This window comes from Rhamphochromis longiceps, linkage group LG16 (assembly GCF_057381845.1).
Source record: "Rhamphochromis longiceps isolate RC_006_pf linkage group LG16, R_longiceps_female_GT1.1, whole genome shotgun sequence".
NCBI lineage: Eukaryota > Metazoa > Chordata > Actinopteri > Cichliformes > Cichlidae > Rhamphochromis > Rhamphochromis longiceps.
The window spans coordinates 29,420,991-29,438,353 of NC_140572.1; the positions used below are offsets into that span (position 1 = coordinate 29,420,991).

General features: G+C 45.4%; 2 protein-coding genes across 2 annotated transcripts; both read left to right on the top strand.

Moving 5' to 3' along the window:
* The first annotated feature begins 2,036 nt into the window (after nt 1-2,036).
* LOC146651379 (olfactory receptor 4B13-like) lies at nt 2,037-3,650 on the top strand. Its single transcript, XM_085385003.1, has one exon. The coding sequence runs from the start codon at nt 2,706-2,708 to the stop codon at nt 3,648-3,650; it is 945 nt and encodes a 314-aa protein (XP_085241129.1). The 5' UTR covers nt 2,037-2,705.
* Nucleotides 3,651-15,737: 12,087 nt separating this feature from the next.
* LOC146651380 (olfactory receptor 4B13-like) lies at nt 15,738-16,988 on the top strand. Its single transcript, XM_085385424.1, has one exon. It carries the CDS (start codon nt 16,044-16,046, stop codon nt 16,986-16,988), a length of 945 nt encoding a protein of 314 aa, XP_085241550.1. The 5' UTR covers nt 15,738-16,043.
* Nucleotides 16,989-17,363: the final 375 nt, after the last annotated feature.

The window sequence follows — 17,363 nt, forward strand, 5'->3', positions numbered from 1 at the left end:
AAACACGTTACATGTATAAATATAAGGATCAGTGTTATTAGGTTGTATTTTTTCAGTAGTATTTATTTATTTATATAGGGTTTTTTATTATTATTATTTTGGAAAAATAGTAATAGTAATTGAACTGTTACCTACTTTTATTTGGCTTTTTTTTTTGTTTTTAAATTTATATGTAAATTTCTCTCTGTACATTAATGACACCATAATTCTGAATTTTTTAAATCTGATCATATATCCCCATTGCTTGGCATACTGTAGTATTTACTACTTTAAAAATTAAAGTTTTGTTTAGCATATCAAGCATAAAATTGTGCTTTTGTTTTTTAAAGTTTTTCAATCCCATAGCATAAAATAAAAAAACAAAAAAACAAAAGTATTTTAACAGTAACTCCCTTCTCTTCTACTCCTTCCTCGCCTTAAGTAGGAAGGAGGCTCTCTCAGCTGGTGTGTTTCTCCTGGCTAACACCTTTCTGCCTTTTCTCCATCAATGTCCTGCTGACATCAAGACTCAAGTTGTGTGATATAAACATTCAGAGAGTCTTGTATCTAAACTGGTTAATAATTAAACTTGCTTGTCCTGATGTTGACATCTTTAGAAAAAACATCAGTGCAAATGTAACACTTATTGTTTATCTGTGTCATTGGCTTTTTATAAGTTGGACTTACATATATCTTATTAAAACATGTGTGAGGTCCAGAGAGGACAGGTTAAAGTTTACGCAGACCTGTGTGCCCCACCTGATCTCTTTGATGACTTTCCTGTTTTTTCTTGATCCAGTGTACATGATATCTGGCTCTACACGTTTACCTCAAAGCCTCCAAAACTTCATCACTATTGAATTTCTCATCATCCCTCCAGTTATGAATCCTCTCATATATGGATTTAAACTCACCAAAATACGAAACAGGATATTGGGTTTATTTTATTTTAAAAGAACTTCAAAATTAAGACTTTCTTGTTCACCAAATAAAAATAGAGCAAAATAAAATTTCAAAAATGTACATTATTCTCTTGTACATGACAGCAAATGAAGGCCTCATAACATTAACTATAAATGCACCAAGACAACCAAGTCTCAGTAAAAAGCATTATTGTTTACTTAAATTTGACCTTTAGACTATCAAAGATCTAAAGACAGCTAACACATATTTTACCTTTTGAAAATTTATTATTATTGTTTCTTGTTTTTACATTTTTTCAGATGTAAACTAAAATGCATTTCCACTTCTGGTTTTAGGTTTAATCCAGGTCATCTTATCGTTTGAACTTGAGGTGTCATAATGCCATATCTCTAACACGTTCCATTAAGATGTAAATTGGTCAATTTATTGTCATTTACAGTAAATAGGTTTATGTTTCTCAAATAACAGACTCATATTTATATCCTTTTTTCAAGCATAAAATGTTTGAGTCTCAAGAGTGACGTGTTTACTGTGGCTCAAAGTTTAGCCAGTTTTTCGGGTGCCTCTGTAGTCTCGCTCATTGTACACTTATATCACAAGGCTAATTCAGAAAATATAACTGACATGATGATGTCTATATTTAACAGAATATCAGTTTCACAGTTTGCAGATTAATTCAAAGACAGGAGAAGAAAGAAGTGATTGCTTAGTAGGTTATAGATTCATGCTGCTTTAAAACTACCTTCTTTCCACAGAGCTGCTGTTAAAAAATAAAGGCCTGACAGTACTATATATACAGCAAGTGTGTTTTTGTTTATGAGTTGGCACCACACATTGTACAAGGTTCATGTTAGCACAGAATTCTGGGCCCTATGTATAAACAGTCTCTATATATGTGACACAATGTAATGTGTGGAAGGAAGAGAGGACTCAAACACAGGACTCGCAGGCTGGTGAAGGATGTGGATGATGTTTGTTGTGAAGCCAGGATGAACAGAACATGAGAAGACGGACTGACTATACCAATTGAATAAATGAATGAATGAGTGAGGGAGTGAGTGAATTAATAAATTACTGGTTGGCTGGCTGACTGGATGGACTGAACTGAAAACACACATGAGGAATGGACGGAATGACAAGACTGGGAACTGAGGGCTTAGATACACAGTGTGGAGTTGTGATATGATGTGATAACATTAGGTGGCTGCATTATAATGTGAATGTATAATATTGTTGTCAGGCCTCTGTGTAACTGTAGGAGAAAAATAGTTTGATAGAAACAGCATTAGAATAGAATAATCCTTTAATTGTCCCACAAGGGGAAATTTGGTTGTAACAGCAGCCAGAAAGACACATATAGAAACAAACAGGACACAGAACAGAAACATACACTCATCCCTGCTGGACAACATCTCCCACCCCATGCAGGAGACTGTGACAGCACTGAGCAGCTCCTTCAGTGGCAGGCTGCGGCACACACGGTGTGGGACGGAGAGATTTCGCAGGTCTTTCCTCCTCACTGCTGTCAGACTCCACAACAAAGACTTTAACTGATCAAACACACACATCCACACACACTGAGTGCAATACTCTTTTTCTGACAAAGTTGTATTTTTACTCAGTTGTATAAAGCATTTGCATTCTATTTCTATCCTATTGTATATTTTATTCTATTTATTGTACTGTATATAGTATTTTATTTTATTCTATAATTAATGGGAGGTGAAGAGGGACAGCAGACATTAGTCAGGTACAGAAGCAGCAGCTCAGTGCTCTGTTATGTTGTTATTTTAAAAAGGTAGATGTGCCCTCTGATCATGGATAATCAGTCTAATGAAAGAAGTTTCATTCTGTCAGGATTTAATGAGACGATGAATTTCACAGTACCCCTCTTCTCAGTTACTTTACCGTATTACTGTGTGATTTTGTTCTTCAATATTTCTCTTGTGCTGCTCATTGTCTTGGATGAAAGCCTCCATGAACCTATGTACATTTTCCTGAGTAGCCTTTGCATTAATGCCCTTTATGGAACCACAGGTTTCTACCCCAAATTCCTTTCAGATTTACTGTCGTCTTCTCACAGAATCTCCTATGAAGGGTGCCTTTTACAAGCTTTTATCGCGTATTCATTTTCTTTTTGTGATTTGTCTATTTTAACTGTCATGGCCTTTGACAGGTATCTGGCAATATGTCGACCTCTGCACTACTACTCTTTCATGACTAAGAGGAGGCTTTCACAGCTGGTGTGTTTCTCCTGGCTGACACCTTTCTGTCTTTTTTCCATTAATGTCCTGTTTACAGCAAGACTCAAGTTATGTGGTATAAACATTCAGAGAGCCTTATGTCTAACCCGGTTAATTCTTAAACTTGCTTGTCCTGAAGCTGACACTTTTCCAAATAACATCAGTGCATATGTGATAATTGCTATTTGTTATTTTCATTATGTTTTCATAATTTGGACTTACATATATATTATTAAAACATGTGTGAGGTCCAGAGAGGACAGAGTAATGTTTATGCAGACCTGTGTGGCCCATCTGACTTCTGTGATCATAAATGCCATTGTAATGGCTGTTGATGTGATGTACTTGCGCTTTGGCTCCAGAGATTTACCCCAAAGCCTCCAAAACTTCATCACTCTTGAATTTCTCATCATCCCTCCAGTTATGAATCCTCTCGTGTATGGATTTAAACTCAGCAAAATACGAAACAGAATCTTGAGTTTAATTTATTTGAAAGGGAAATGATTTCCATTAAGGTTAGATTTCCTTATTTAAAACAATTCAAAAATATTCAAAACAGATGCAGCAATATAAATACAAGTCTTTCTGAAGGCACTTGATTCAGAAACATTTAGTCATGTTTGCCTTGTCTAAGGCAAACATATATTTGGACTAGACTAATTTTACTAATATTCTTTGTTATATTTATCATAATATGACATAAATTTGTCATGTGTCATATTTGCTCAATCCAGCACGAACATTAAATGAAAACAACATTTTTTTCATGTTTTTGACTAAGAATTTCATTTGAAAATGATTCTGCATGAGTTTTTAAGTACTGTTGTAAAATTCATCTATATACCATTCAGAAATCATCACAAATTGACATTTCATTTCTTTGCCTTGCTGTGTCTTGATGTTCAAGGTATATTAGCTGATATATGTGCAAGTTGATTAAACAGGTTTATTTCAAAGTGTTTTAGGTTTAAAGTAAACAAAATATTGTATGAAATATTCTGTTGTAAAGGGCTGGTTAGTGCAGGAATCCCTGTGTGTTACATCTCAGTTTATCACAAAGGTCAGTTAACAACGCTTAATGTTTCTTTCTTTTTTTTCCTATAAACACGTTCCATATATAAATATAAGGATCAGTGTTATTAGGTTGTATTTTTTCAGTAGTATTTATTTATTTATATATAAAGGTTTTTTTTATTTTATTTTGGAAAAATAGTAATTGAACTGTTACCTACTTTTATTTTGCATTTTTTTTGTTTTTAAATTTATATGTAAATTTCTCTCTGTACATTAATTAATGACACCATAATTCTGTACTTTTTGAAATCTGATCATATATCCCCATTGCTTGACATACTGTAGTATTTACTACTTTAAGAATTAAAGTTTTGTTTAGCATATCAAGCATAAAATTGTGCTGTTGTTGTTTTTTGAAGTTTTTCAATCCCATAGCATAAAAAAAAAACCCAACAAAAAACAATGCAATAATAGTATTTTAACAGTAACTCCCTTCTCTTCTACTCCTTCCTCGCCTTAACTAGGAAGGAGGCTCTCTCAGCTGGTGTGTTTCTCCAGGCTAACACCTTTCTGCTTTTTCTCCATCAATGTCCTGCTAACATCAAGTTGTGTGATATAAACATTCTGTCACGGCTGTCGAGGCGAGCCATGTGGTATTGACGGGACAAAGGACCCAAATCGCAGGCAGTAGATGATAATGCTGGTGATGTTATATTTACACAGTGGTGAGATGACAAAACAGGCAAGAGGGAAGACAAAACTAAAGACCTAAACTGGGAAAGCTAAATGAGAAACCTGAGAGGGTACCAGAATGGGGTGAGAGGCAGAGAGACACTGACGAGGGACAGGACACCGTGGACCACAGAGTAACGCAGACTGACACGGCGTAACGCAGACGAACCGGCAACAGGCAGGAGAACACACAGGGCTTAAATACACACACCAGTAATCAGGGGATGAGAGACAGAAGGGCAACACAGCTGGGAGAAATCAGAGCTGACGGGACAGAGGAAACGTAAACTGAACACACTCACATCAGACAGAGACCTTCACAATAAGACAGGAAACTCAGACACGGAACCAAACAAGACACAGAACTAAACAGACAGATTCGCAAACAGACGGGGTGACACCATAGACAGACAGACCGAATATAACACATAGAACTCGAACAATAATAATCATCATAATAATAAACTAAAAGCGCTGGGTCACCGACCCAGGACCATGACAGTACCCCCCCTCAAGGGCTGGCACCAGACAGCCCAACACAAGAAAACGAAAGAAAAACACAAAAACCGCGCAAAACAGAAAACAACCCGAACAGGGCGGGCAGCGGGGGTCCAGGAAGGAGGGCTCGAAACAAAACACCGAAGCACAAGAAAGCCCCAAAACAAAAGAGGAGTCCAAAAAAGAACAGTTCAGGGGGCCGGCCGTGCGGACGGCAACGGCGGCGACGTGGAAACAGTTCAGGGGGCCGGCCATGCGGACGGCAGCGGCGGCGATCCGGGGGCCGGCCGTGCGGAAGGCAGCGGTGGCGACTCAGGCGAAAGGGGTCCAGGGGCCGGCCATGCGGAAGGCAGCGGAAGGCAGCGGAAGGCAGCGGCGGCGATTCAGGCGAAGGGGGTCTGGGGGCCGCCTACGATGGAGATGACGCCCGACCAGTGGCCTGGAAGGCGGCCAATAAACCACAGACCCAGACGAGGCTGGACCAGGCGACGCCGAAGGCGAAGACACGGAGGCTGGGCCAGACGAGGATGAAGCAGCTGAAGCGGAGGCTGGGCCAGACGAAGGCGAAGCGGAGGCTGGGCCAGACGAGGATGAAGCAGCTGAAGCGGAGGATGAAGCCGGAGCTGGCGACGCTGACGATGCTCCTCGGGCCCCCCAGCTGACGAGGCAGGAGGCTGGACGGGCTCCTCGGGCCCTCCAGCTGACGAGGCAGGAGGTTGGATGGGCTCCTCGGGCCCTCCAGCGAGAACAGTCTCAGGACCAGTGGGCACAGGGACCTCTGGCAGGCACAGAACAGAACCAGCAGGTGCACGGGCCTCTGGCAGGCACAGAACAGGACCAGCAGGTGCACGGGCCCCTGGCAGGGACAGAACAGAACCAGCAGGCACACGGGCCCCTGGCAGGCACAGAACAGGACCAGCAGGCGCATGGGCCTCTGGCAGGCACATAGCAGGCTGCAGCTGCACAGAGCATTGACTCTGCTCAGGCAGCAACAGCCGGGTGCAGTCCTCAGCTGGCTTCTTAACCTCCAGGGGTCCAGAGTCAGCTGGGGGCTGAAACCCAGCCTCAATGGAGGCCCTGGAGTGCATCTCAGTCTCAGAACTGGCCAGCCTTTGAGGAATGTTGACATTATTAGATTTGTCTCTCTGCTTGGAATGGATGGGTGAAGAACAGTGTTTTTCAGGTTGAATTGACTTGTATTGTTGTACAGGTGGAGAAACTGACACAGGATGCAGGGCTGGTGGCTGCTGAACAGGAGGCTGAACTGAGGGTGACTGACATAATGGTTGTGATGACAATGGTGGTGGAGTGGGAGACTGAATGGATGATAAGGCTGATGATTCTTCTGCCAACTGGGCTACTGACTGGGCTAGGGATTGCAACATAGTTTGCAGTAAGTCTGGCTGTGACTGTAACTGAGCTATGGGTGGTGAGGCTGAATGTGGTGGAGGTGGCGACTGAGCTTCTGGCCGGGCGGCTAACCGAGCTTCTAGTAGATAGTCTTTTTTATTTTCAGATTCCGGATTAAAAGTCCTGGTTAGCATAACACAGGACTCGGAAGAGGCAGAATGAAAGCAGTCCTTTAAATCCTCAGAGCATGTGTTAACGGACCTTGGAGTATCTGACAAAGAATTAACCGTTTCTGAATTAATCTTTTCACATTTGAATAAACCTGAGTTGACTGGCATTGAATTACTAGACTCAGGATCAACTGACAGAGTGGTCATGAATGCAAGCTCAGATGGAACAGAAAAAACACTGACTCACAGAATCTGCCGGTAACTGACGGCCGCGTGGACGTCGCTTCCACCTGGGAGAAGGGGCAAGAGCGGCAGGGGAAGCGGGCGGTGATATGAGGCAGCTCTGAAGTGGCTGCTCCTGCTGTGGGGTGGATAGGCTGGGTGGAATGAGGATGATTCCCAGTGCTTTGTAAAAAGCCTGGGCTGGTGTGAGCTGGCCACTGGGGGGCTGCATGTAAATGAAACAGTCACTCTCACTGACCCCGAGGGCTTGCTTGGCGAGCGAAGGATGACGGCGGCGTGACCGCCGTTTTGCCCGGAAGGAGGGAGAAGCCGACTGAACGGGCGGCATTTTGTCCGGCTGAGAGTCCTCTGGTGGACTGGGGAGAGGATCTTCCAGTAAGCCAGGCAGGTCAGCTGTCGCAGTTGGGGGGTGAAGATGAAGTGTGTTGAGAATGAAGTCCTGTACGAGTGGGTGAAGTGAATCCAGCAGCCAGGGGTGATTGGAAACTAGCCGCTGTAGTCGGGCCTCCAGAGCATGACGAAGTTCCTCCCCCTCATGCTCTAGCCACAGATTAGTCCATCTTGAAACTGAATCGGTTAATTCCTCCCGAACCTCCTTGGAAGGTGCGAATGCCGCTCGGTCCATGTTTGGCCGGTTCGTACTGTCACGGCTGCCGAGGCGAGCCGTGTGGTATTGACGGGAGAAAGGAGCCAAATCGCAGGCAGTAGATGATAATGCTGGTGATGTTATATTTACACAGTGGTGAGATGACAAAACAGGCAAGAGGGAAGACAAAACAAAAGACCTAAACTGGGAAAGCTAAATGACAAACCTGAGAGGGTACCAGAATGGGGTGAGAGGCAGAGAGACACGGACGAGGAACAGGACACCATGGACCACAGAGTAACGCAGACTGACACGGCGTAACGCAGACTGACACGGCGTAACGCAGACGAACCAGCAACAGGCAGGAGAACACACAGGGCTTAAATACACACACCAGTAATCAGGGGATGAGAGACAGAAGGGCAACACAGCTGGGAGAAATCAGAGCTGACGGGACAGAGGAAACGTAAACTGAACACACTCACATCAGACAGAGACCTTCACAATAAGACAGGAAACTCAGACACAGGGAACCAAACAAGACACAGAACTAAACAGACAGATTCGCATAAAGACGGGGTGACACCATAGACAGACAGAGACACAGACCGGATATAACACATAGTGTCAGGGTCCCTGTGCCTACCCGGTCGGCTCAGTACGGCTACATATGTTTTGTATTCCTTTTTTATTTTTTTTTCCTGCTCTCTCCTCTCCCCTCTTTCCCTCCTCCCTCTGCCTGGGCGGAGCTTACCTGCGGGCTCCTGCCCTTGGCCCACGCACCTGTGGCTCATTACGAGTGATCCAGCTCCTTTATAAGACGGCAGCCCTGTGTTTCTCGTCGCTGGACCGTTGCCGACCCTCGTCAGTGTAACCCCAGCTCAATGACTTCAGAAGTGTTTCATAGCGATTTACCTAACCACCCATTCGTGTCTCTGTGTACAGATTCCCTGGACCTACCCCTGTGTTACCCGAGTGAGTGGAGTGTGAGGAGGAGTGGACGGAGAGTGTGCGTGTCTTTCCCGTTCGTGTGTGGACCCCTGGAGCCCGGCTTTCCCCTCACTTTTGTAAATAATCACCTGGTGCATCATAATAAAGACTCTTGTGCTTTCAAGACCTAGAGCCTGCGCGTGAGTCCGTTCAGTCCCGTTGTGACAGAACGGTCCAGCCACGATGGACTCAGCAGGCTCGGCGTCACCCGCCCCAGCCCCGGTCTCGTTGGATGAGCTGTTGCAGCGACACGAGCATATGTTGATGCGGCTCAGTGGAGACGTTGCCGCTTTGTCTCTGGCTCTCGCCCAGCGGACCCCGTTGACTGACTCTCCGCCCCCGCCAGCCTCTCCGGCAGACGAACCCATCCCGGGCGCAAGCGCGTCTCAGCCCGCGAGCGCGTCTCAGCCCGCAAGCGCGGCCCAAACTACACCTGTGGTCGTCGGGCATCAGCCTCCCTCTCCTGAACTGTTTCATGGTGAGTTGGATAAGTGTGCAGGATTTCTCACACAACTCACTTATTTTTTTCGTCAGCAAATTCACTGGTACCCTGGCGATGGAGATAAGATTTCCTTCTTTGTGCAACTGTTACGTGATCGCGCTCTACAGTGGGCCCAGGCAGTGCTACGATCCCACCCCGACATCTCCTACCCCGAGTTTTTGTCTAAGTTTAAGAGCGTTTTTGACAAAGGATCCGAGGCTGCCGCCGCCGCTCAACGCCTGTTAAATCTTAAACAAGGTAGACGCAGGATGTCGGATTATTCTGTCGATTTCTGGGTTTTGGCTGAGCAAACGGGGTGGGGGCAGGAGGCGCTAAAGAGTGCCTTGCTTAATAACATCCGTGATGAATTAAAAGGCGAACTAATAATGCATGACCTGCCTGCCTCTCTTGACTCTCTAATGACTCTGTGCATTAAGTTAGATGATCGCCTTCAGGCTCGCAGAGACCTCCGGGGGCGGGCCTTTCAGGAGCCACGGGCACTCTTGGGCCCACCAGCGGGGGAATGGAGGGCTAAACCCAGTGCTGCCCACAGTGGCGAGCTAAGCGAGGAAGGCGAGCAGCCCATGCAGCTGGGTCGCTCACGGCTAACACCCGCGGAACGTCAGCAACGCATGGTCTCTGGTGAGTGCCTGTACTGCGGCCGTAAGGGCCACTTCATTGCCACCTGTCCATCTCGACCAAAAGGGAGCGCCCGCCCGTAGTTAAGGGAGTACTGGTGGGCGACCTGTCTAGTAAAAGCTCCCTTCCACGCTTAACGTTACCGGCCAAGTTAACAGTTCACACAAAAACCCATTCTGTGATGGCGTTAATTGACTCTGGCGCGGAACAGAGCTTTATCGATTCAGCCCTCGCGGAAAAATTAGGGGTTGGGTCTGACCCTCTACCTCATCGTTTACATGTCACCGCCTTATCTGGGCAGCGGCTGCCTGATATAACCCATGTCTCAGAGCCCGTGTCACTCACACTCTCCGGCAACCACACCGAGGTTCTAAGCCTATTCGTGTTTAAAGCTCCTCAAACACCGCTTGTCTTAGGTCACCCCTGGTTGCGACAGCATAACCCTCATATCGACTGGAAATCTGAATGCGTGGTAGGCTGGGGAGTGGATTGTCACATGAACTGCCTCCGGGCTGCAACTCCGCCCTCCGCGTCTCCTCCAAATAACCTGTCTGAGCCTCCGGATCTCACCTCTGTTCCACCTGTGTATCACGACTTGGCTGAAGTTTTTCGTAAAGATCTTGCACAATCGTTACCACCTCATCGGCCGTATGACTGCGCCATTGATCTTCTCCCAGGCACCACACTCCCCACCTGTCGCCTTTATAGTCTCTCCCAACCTGAGAGAGCGTCTATGGAGAAATACATCACGGACTCACTGGCAGCAGGCATAATCCGGCCGTCCTCTTCCCCTGTGGCAGCCGGCTTCTTCTTTGTAGAAAAGAAGGACAAGTCTCTCCGGCCTTGCATTGATTACCGCGGCCTTAATAACATTACGGTTAAGAACAAATACCCCCTACCGCTCCTTTCCTCGGCTTTTGAACTTCTGCACGAGACAACGATCTTCAGTAAATTAGACCTCCGCAATGCCTACCATCTAGTTCGGATCAGGGAGGGCGACGAATGGAAAACAGCTTTTAACACCCATCTGGGGCATTTTGAGTACCTGGTGATGCCCTTTGGGCTGACTAACGCCCCAGCAGTTTTCCAGGCCCTCGTGAATGACGTCCTCCGGGACTTTATCAATCGGTGCGCATTTGTCTACTTGGATGATATCCTTATCTTCTCTAAAACAGTGGCGGAGCACGAGACACACGTCAGACAGATTCTGCAGCGTTTGCTGGAAAACAGACTGTTTGTGAAAAGCGAAAAGTGTGACTTTCACGTGGACTCCGTGGCCTTTCTCGGATACATAATAGAGCGGGGTGATCTGAAACCCGACCCGGCGAAGGTCCAAACAGTGCTTACCTGGCCCGAACCCCCAAACCGTCGACAGCTCCAGCGCTTTTTAGGCTTTGCCAACTTCTACCGCCGCTTCATCCGAGATTTCAGTAAACTCGCTCTGCCTTTAACCAGACTCACTTCTCCTAAAGTGTCTTTTCAGTGGGACCAATCCGCGCAGGAGGCCTTCCTACGTCTCAAAGAACGGTTCGCTACAGCACCTATCCTCTGCCAACCCGACCTCCAGCAACAGTTCGTCGTTGAAGTGGACGCATCGGATTCCGGGGTCGGGGCGGTGTTGTCCCAACGGAGGGAGGGTAAGCTCCACCCATGTGCCTTTTTCTCTCACCGTCTCTCCCCAGCAGAGCGCAATTATGATGTTGGAGACCGGGAACTTCTGGCTATCAAGTTAGCACTGGAGGAATGGAGACATTGGCTAGAGGGAGCCACTCAACCATTCATCGTGTGGACAGACCACAGAAACCTTGAGTATCTCCGAGCCGCAAAGCGACTCAATCCCCGGCAAGCGAGGTGGGCTCTCTTTTTCACGAGATTCAACTTTTCAATTACGTACAGGCCCGGGAGCCGCAATGTGAAGCCAGACGCCCTCTCCCGACTGTATGACTCCTCTGAAGCGGAACCCGAGCCAGGTCCGATTCTTCCTGCCTCCTGCTCCATCGGCACGGTGACCTGGGAAATCGAATCTCAGATTAAAGAAGCCCAGAAAACAGAACCAGATCCCGGGACCGGGCCCCCAGGTCAGTTGTTTGTGCCCTCCTCTGTTCGTTCTCAGGTACTGCAATGGGCACACGCCGCCCGGTTCACCTGTCACCCGGGAGTACACCGCACCATACGATTCCTCCAGCGTTACTTCTGGTGGCCCACTTTGGCTCGGGATGCACGGGAATACGTCGCCGCCTGCACGACCTGCGCCCGTAACAAGTCGTCCAACCAACCTCCCTCCGGTTTGCTACAACCGCTGCCCACTCCGGGACGGCCTTGGTCCCACATAGCCTTGGATTTCGTCACCGGATTACCGGCTTCAAAAGGTAACACAGTCATTCTAACCGTTGTGGACAGGTTTTCTAAAGCTGTCCATTTCGTTGCCTTGCCCAAGCTGCCTACGGCCCTGGAAACCGCTCACCTCCTCACCACGCATGTATTCCGCCTCCATGGAATTCCGGAGGACATTGTGTCAGACCGTGGCCCTCAGTTCACTTCACGGGTCTGGAGGGAGTTTTGCTCCGCCCTCGGCGCTAAGGTTAGTCTGTCCTCTGGCTTCCACCCTCAGACCAACGGACAGGCTGAGCGGGCGAACCAAGACCTGGAGGCTGCTCTGCGGTGTGTGGTGTCCACAAATCAAACGACCTGGAGTGACCAGCTGCCATGGATTGAGTACGCCCACAATTGCCTGACTTCCTCAGCCACTGGAGTTTCACCTTTTGAGGCGTCATTAGGATTTCAGCCTCCGCTCTTTCCGGCCGTTGAGGGTGACCTCTCTGTGCCATCCGTCCAACACCACCTGCGTAGATGTCGCCGGGTGTGGAGAGCCACCCGAGCTGCCCTCCTCCGGACGACGGCACGTAACAAACAGCTCGCAGACCGCCATCGGACACCGGCTCCTGAGTATGCGGTCGGACAAAAGGTATGGCTGTCCACCCGCTATGTGCCCCTCCGGGCGGAGTCCAAGAAACTGTCTCCTACTTTTATTGGGCCATTCGAAATCGGTGCGCTTGTGAACCCTGTGTCTGTTCGGTTGAACCTTCCGCGCAACATGCGTGTCCACAACGTTTTCCATGTCTCCCAGATTAAGCCCGTGCTCTCCAGTCCTTTGTGCCCTCCTTCCGGGCCCCCGCCTCCCGCCCGGATCGTTGATGGGCTGCCGGCGTATGGGGTCTCCCGCATTATGGACTCCCGGCGCCGGGGGCGGGGGGTCCAGTATTTGGTCGATTGGGAGGGCTACGGGCCGGAGGAGCGCTCCTGGGTGCCTCGCTCGGCTGTTTTGTGTCAGCGCCTGCTCCGTGACTTCCATCGCCGGCACCCTGGTAAGCCCGGTGGGTCGCCGGGTGGCTCCCGTTGAGGGGGGGGTACTGTCAGGGTCCCTGTGCCTACCCGGTCGGCTCAGTACGGCTACATATGTTTTGTATTCCTTTTTTATTTTTTTTTCCTGCTCTCTCCTCTCCCCTCTTTCCCTCCTCCCTCTGCCTGGGCGGAGCTTACCTGCGGGCTCCTGCCCTTGGCCCACGCACCTGTGGCTCATTACGAGTGATCCAGCTCCTTTATAAGACGGCAGCCCTGTGTTTCTCGTCGCTGGACCGTTGCCGACCCTCGTCAGTGTAACCCCAGCTCAATGACTTCAGAAGTGTTTCATAGCGATTTACCTAACCACCCATTCGTGTCTCTGTGTACAGATTCCCTGGACCTACCCCTGTGTTACCCGAGTGAGTGGAGTGTGAGGAGGAGTGGACGGAGAGTGTGCGTGTCTTTCCCGTTCGTGTGTGGACCCCTGGAGCCCGGCTTTCCCCTCACTTTTGTAAATAATCACCTGGTGCATCATGATAAAGACTCTTGTGCTTTCAAGACCTAGAGCCTGCGCGTGAGTCCGTTCAGTCCCGTTGTGACACATAGAACTCGAACAATAATCATCATCATAATAAACTGAAAGCGCTGGGTCACCGACCCAGGACCATGACACATTCAGAGAGTCTTGTATCTAAACTTGTTAATAATTAAACTTGCTTGTCCTGATGTTGACACCTTTAGAAAAAACATCAGTGCAAATGTAACACTTATTGTTTATCTGTGTCATTGGCTTTTTATAATTTGGACTTACATATATCTTATTAAAACATGTGTGAGGTCCAGAGAGGACAGGTTAAAGTTTACGTAGACCTGTGTGCCCCACCTGATCTCTTTGATGACTTTCCTGTTTTTTCTTGATCCAGTGTACATGATATCTGGCTCTACACGTTTACCTCAAAGCCTCCAAAACTTCATCACTATTGAATTTCTCATCATCCGTCCAGTTATGAATCCTCTCATATATGGATTTAAACTCACCAAAATACAAAACAGGATATTGGGTTTATTTTATTTTGAAAGAACTTCAAAATTAAGAGTTTCTTGTTCACCAAATAAAAATGGAGCAAAATAAAATTTCAAAAATGTACATTATTCTCTTGTACATGACAGCAAATGAAGGCCTCATAACATTAACTATAAATGCACCAAGACAACCAAGTCTCAGTAAAAAGCATTATTGTTTACTTAAATTTGACCTTTAGACTATCAAAGATCTAAAGACAACTAACACATATTTTACCTTTTAAAAATTTATTATTATTGTTTTTTGTTTTTTACATTTTTTTCAGATGTAAACTAAAATGCATTTCCACTTCTGGTTTTAGGTTTAATCCAGGTCATCTTATCGTTTGAACTTAAGGTGTCATAATGCCATATCTCTAACACGTTCCATTAAGATGTAAATTGGTCAATTTATTGTCATTTACAGTAAATAGGTTTTTGTTTCTCAAGTAACAGACTCATATTTATATCCTTTTTTCAAGCATAAAATGTTTGAGTCTCAAGAGTGACGTGTTTACTGTGGCTCAAAGTTTAGCCAGTTTTTCGGGTGCCTCTGTAGTCTCGCTCATTGTACACTTATATCACAAGGCTAATTCAGAAAATATAACTAACATGATGATGTCTATATTTAACAGAATATCAGTTTCACAGTTTGCAAATTAATTCAAAGACAGGGGAAGAAAGAAGTGATTGCTTAGTAGGTTATAGATTCATGCTGCTTTAAAACTACCTTCTTTCCACAGAGCTGCTGTTAAAAAATAAAGGCCTGACAGTACTATATACACAGCAAGTGTGTTTTTGTTTATGAGTTGGCACCACACATTGTACAAGGTTCATGTTAGCACAGAATCCTGGGCCCTATGTATAAACAGTCTCTATATATGTGACACAATGTGATGTGTGGAAGGAAGAGAGGACTCAAACTCAGGACTAGCAGGCTGGTGAAGGATGTGGATGATGTTTGTTGTGAAGCCAGGATGAACAGAACATGAGAAGACGGACTGACTATACCAATTGAATAAATGAATGAATGAGTGAGGGAGTGAGTGAATTAATAAATTAATGGTTGGCTGGCTGACTGGATGGACTGAACTGAAAACACACATGAGGAATGGACGGAATGACAAGACTGGGAACTGAGGGCTTAGATACACAGTGTGGAGTTGTGATATGATGTGATAACATTAGGTGGCTGCATTATAATGTGAATGTATAATATTGTTGTCAGGCCTCTGTGTAACTGTAGGAGAAAAATAGTTTGATAGAAACAGCATTAGAATAGAATAATCCTTTAATTGTCCCACAAGGGGAAATTTGCTTGTAACAGCAGCCAGAAAGACACATATAGAAACAAACAGGACACAGAACAGAAACATACACTCATCCCTGTTGGACAACATCTCCCACCCCATGCAGGAGACTGTGACAGCACTGAGCAGCTCCTTCAGTGGCAGGCTGCGGCACACACGGTGTGGGACGGAGAGATTTCGCAGGTCTTTCCTCCTCACTGCTGTCAGACTCCACAACAAAGACTTTAACTGATCAAACACACACATCCACACACTCTGAGTGCAATACTCTTTTTCTGACAAAGTTGTATTTTTACTCAGTTGTATAAAGCATTTGCATTCTATTTCTATCCTATTGTATATTTTATTCTATTTATTGTACTGTATATAGTATTTTATTTTATTCTATAATTAATGGGAGGTGAAGAGGGACAGCAGACATTAGTCAGGTACAGACGCAGCAGCTCAGTGCTCTGTTATGTTGTTATTTTAAAAAGGTAGATGTGCCCTCTGATCATGGATAATCAGTCTAATGAAAGAAGTTTCATTCTGTCAGGATTTAATGAGACGATGAATTTCACAGTACCCCTCTTCTCAGTTACTTTACTGTATTACTGTGTGATGTTGTTCTTCAATATTTCTCTTGTGCTGCTCATTGTCTTGGATGAAAGCCTCCATGAACCTATGTACATTTTCCTGAGTAGCCTTTGCATTAATGCCCTTTATGGAACCACAGGTTTCTACCCCAAATTCCTTTCAGATTTACTGTCGTCTTCTCACAGAATCTCCTATGAAGGGTGCCTTTTACAAGCTTTTATCGCGTATTCATTTTCTTTTTGTGATTTGTCTATTTTAACTGTCATGGCCTTTGACAGGTATCTGGCTATATGTCGACCTCTGCACTACTACTCTTTCATGACTAAGAGGAGGCTTTCACAGCTGGTGTGTTTCTCCTGGCTGACACCTTTCTGTCTTTTTTCCATTAATGTCCTGCTTACAGCAAGACTCAAGTTATGTGGTATAAACATTCAGAGAGCCTTATGTCTAAACTGGTTAATTTTTAAACTTGCTTGTCCTGAAGCTGACACTTTTCCAAATAACATCAGTGCATATGTGATAATTGCCATTTGTTATTTTCATTATGTTTTCATAATTTGGACTTACATATATCTTATTAAAACATGTGTGAGGTCCAGAGAGGACAGAGTAATGTTTATGCAGACCTGTGTGGCCCATCTGACTTCTGTGATCATAAATGTCACTGTAATGGCTGTTGATGTGATGTACTTGCGCTTTGGCTCCAGAGATTTACCCCAAAGCCTCCAAAACTTCATCACTCTTGAATTTCTCATCATCCCTCCAGTTATGAATCCTCTCGTGTATGGATTTAAACTCAGCAAAATACGAAACAGAATCTTGAGTTTAATTTATTTGAAAGGGAAATGATTTCCATTAAGGTTAGATTTCCTTATTTAAAACAATTCAAAAATATTCAAAACAGATGCAGCAATATAAATACAAGTCTTTCTGAAGGCACTTGATTCAGAAACATTTAGTCATGTTTGCCTTGTCTAAGGCAAACATATATTTGGACTAGACTAATTTTACTAATATTCTTTGTTATATTTATCATAATATGACATAAATTTGTCATATGTGTCATATTTGCTCAATCCAGCACGAACATTAAATGAAAACAACATTTTTTTCATGTTTTTGACTAAGAATTTCATTTTAAAAAGGATTCTGCATGAGTTTTTAAGTACTGTTGTAAAATTCATCTATATACCATTCAGAAATCATCACAAATTGACATTTCAT

Excerpts from the sequence above, each read along its gene's own strand:
- LOC146651379 (XM_085385003.1), top strand. The coding sequence starts at position 2,706 with ATGTGCCCTCTGATCATGGATAATCAGTCTAATGAAAGAAGTTTCATT.
- LOC146651380 (XM_085385424.1), top strand. The coding sequence starts at position 16,044 with ATGTGCCCTCTGATCATGGATAATCAGTCTAATGAAAGAAGTTTCATT.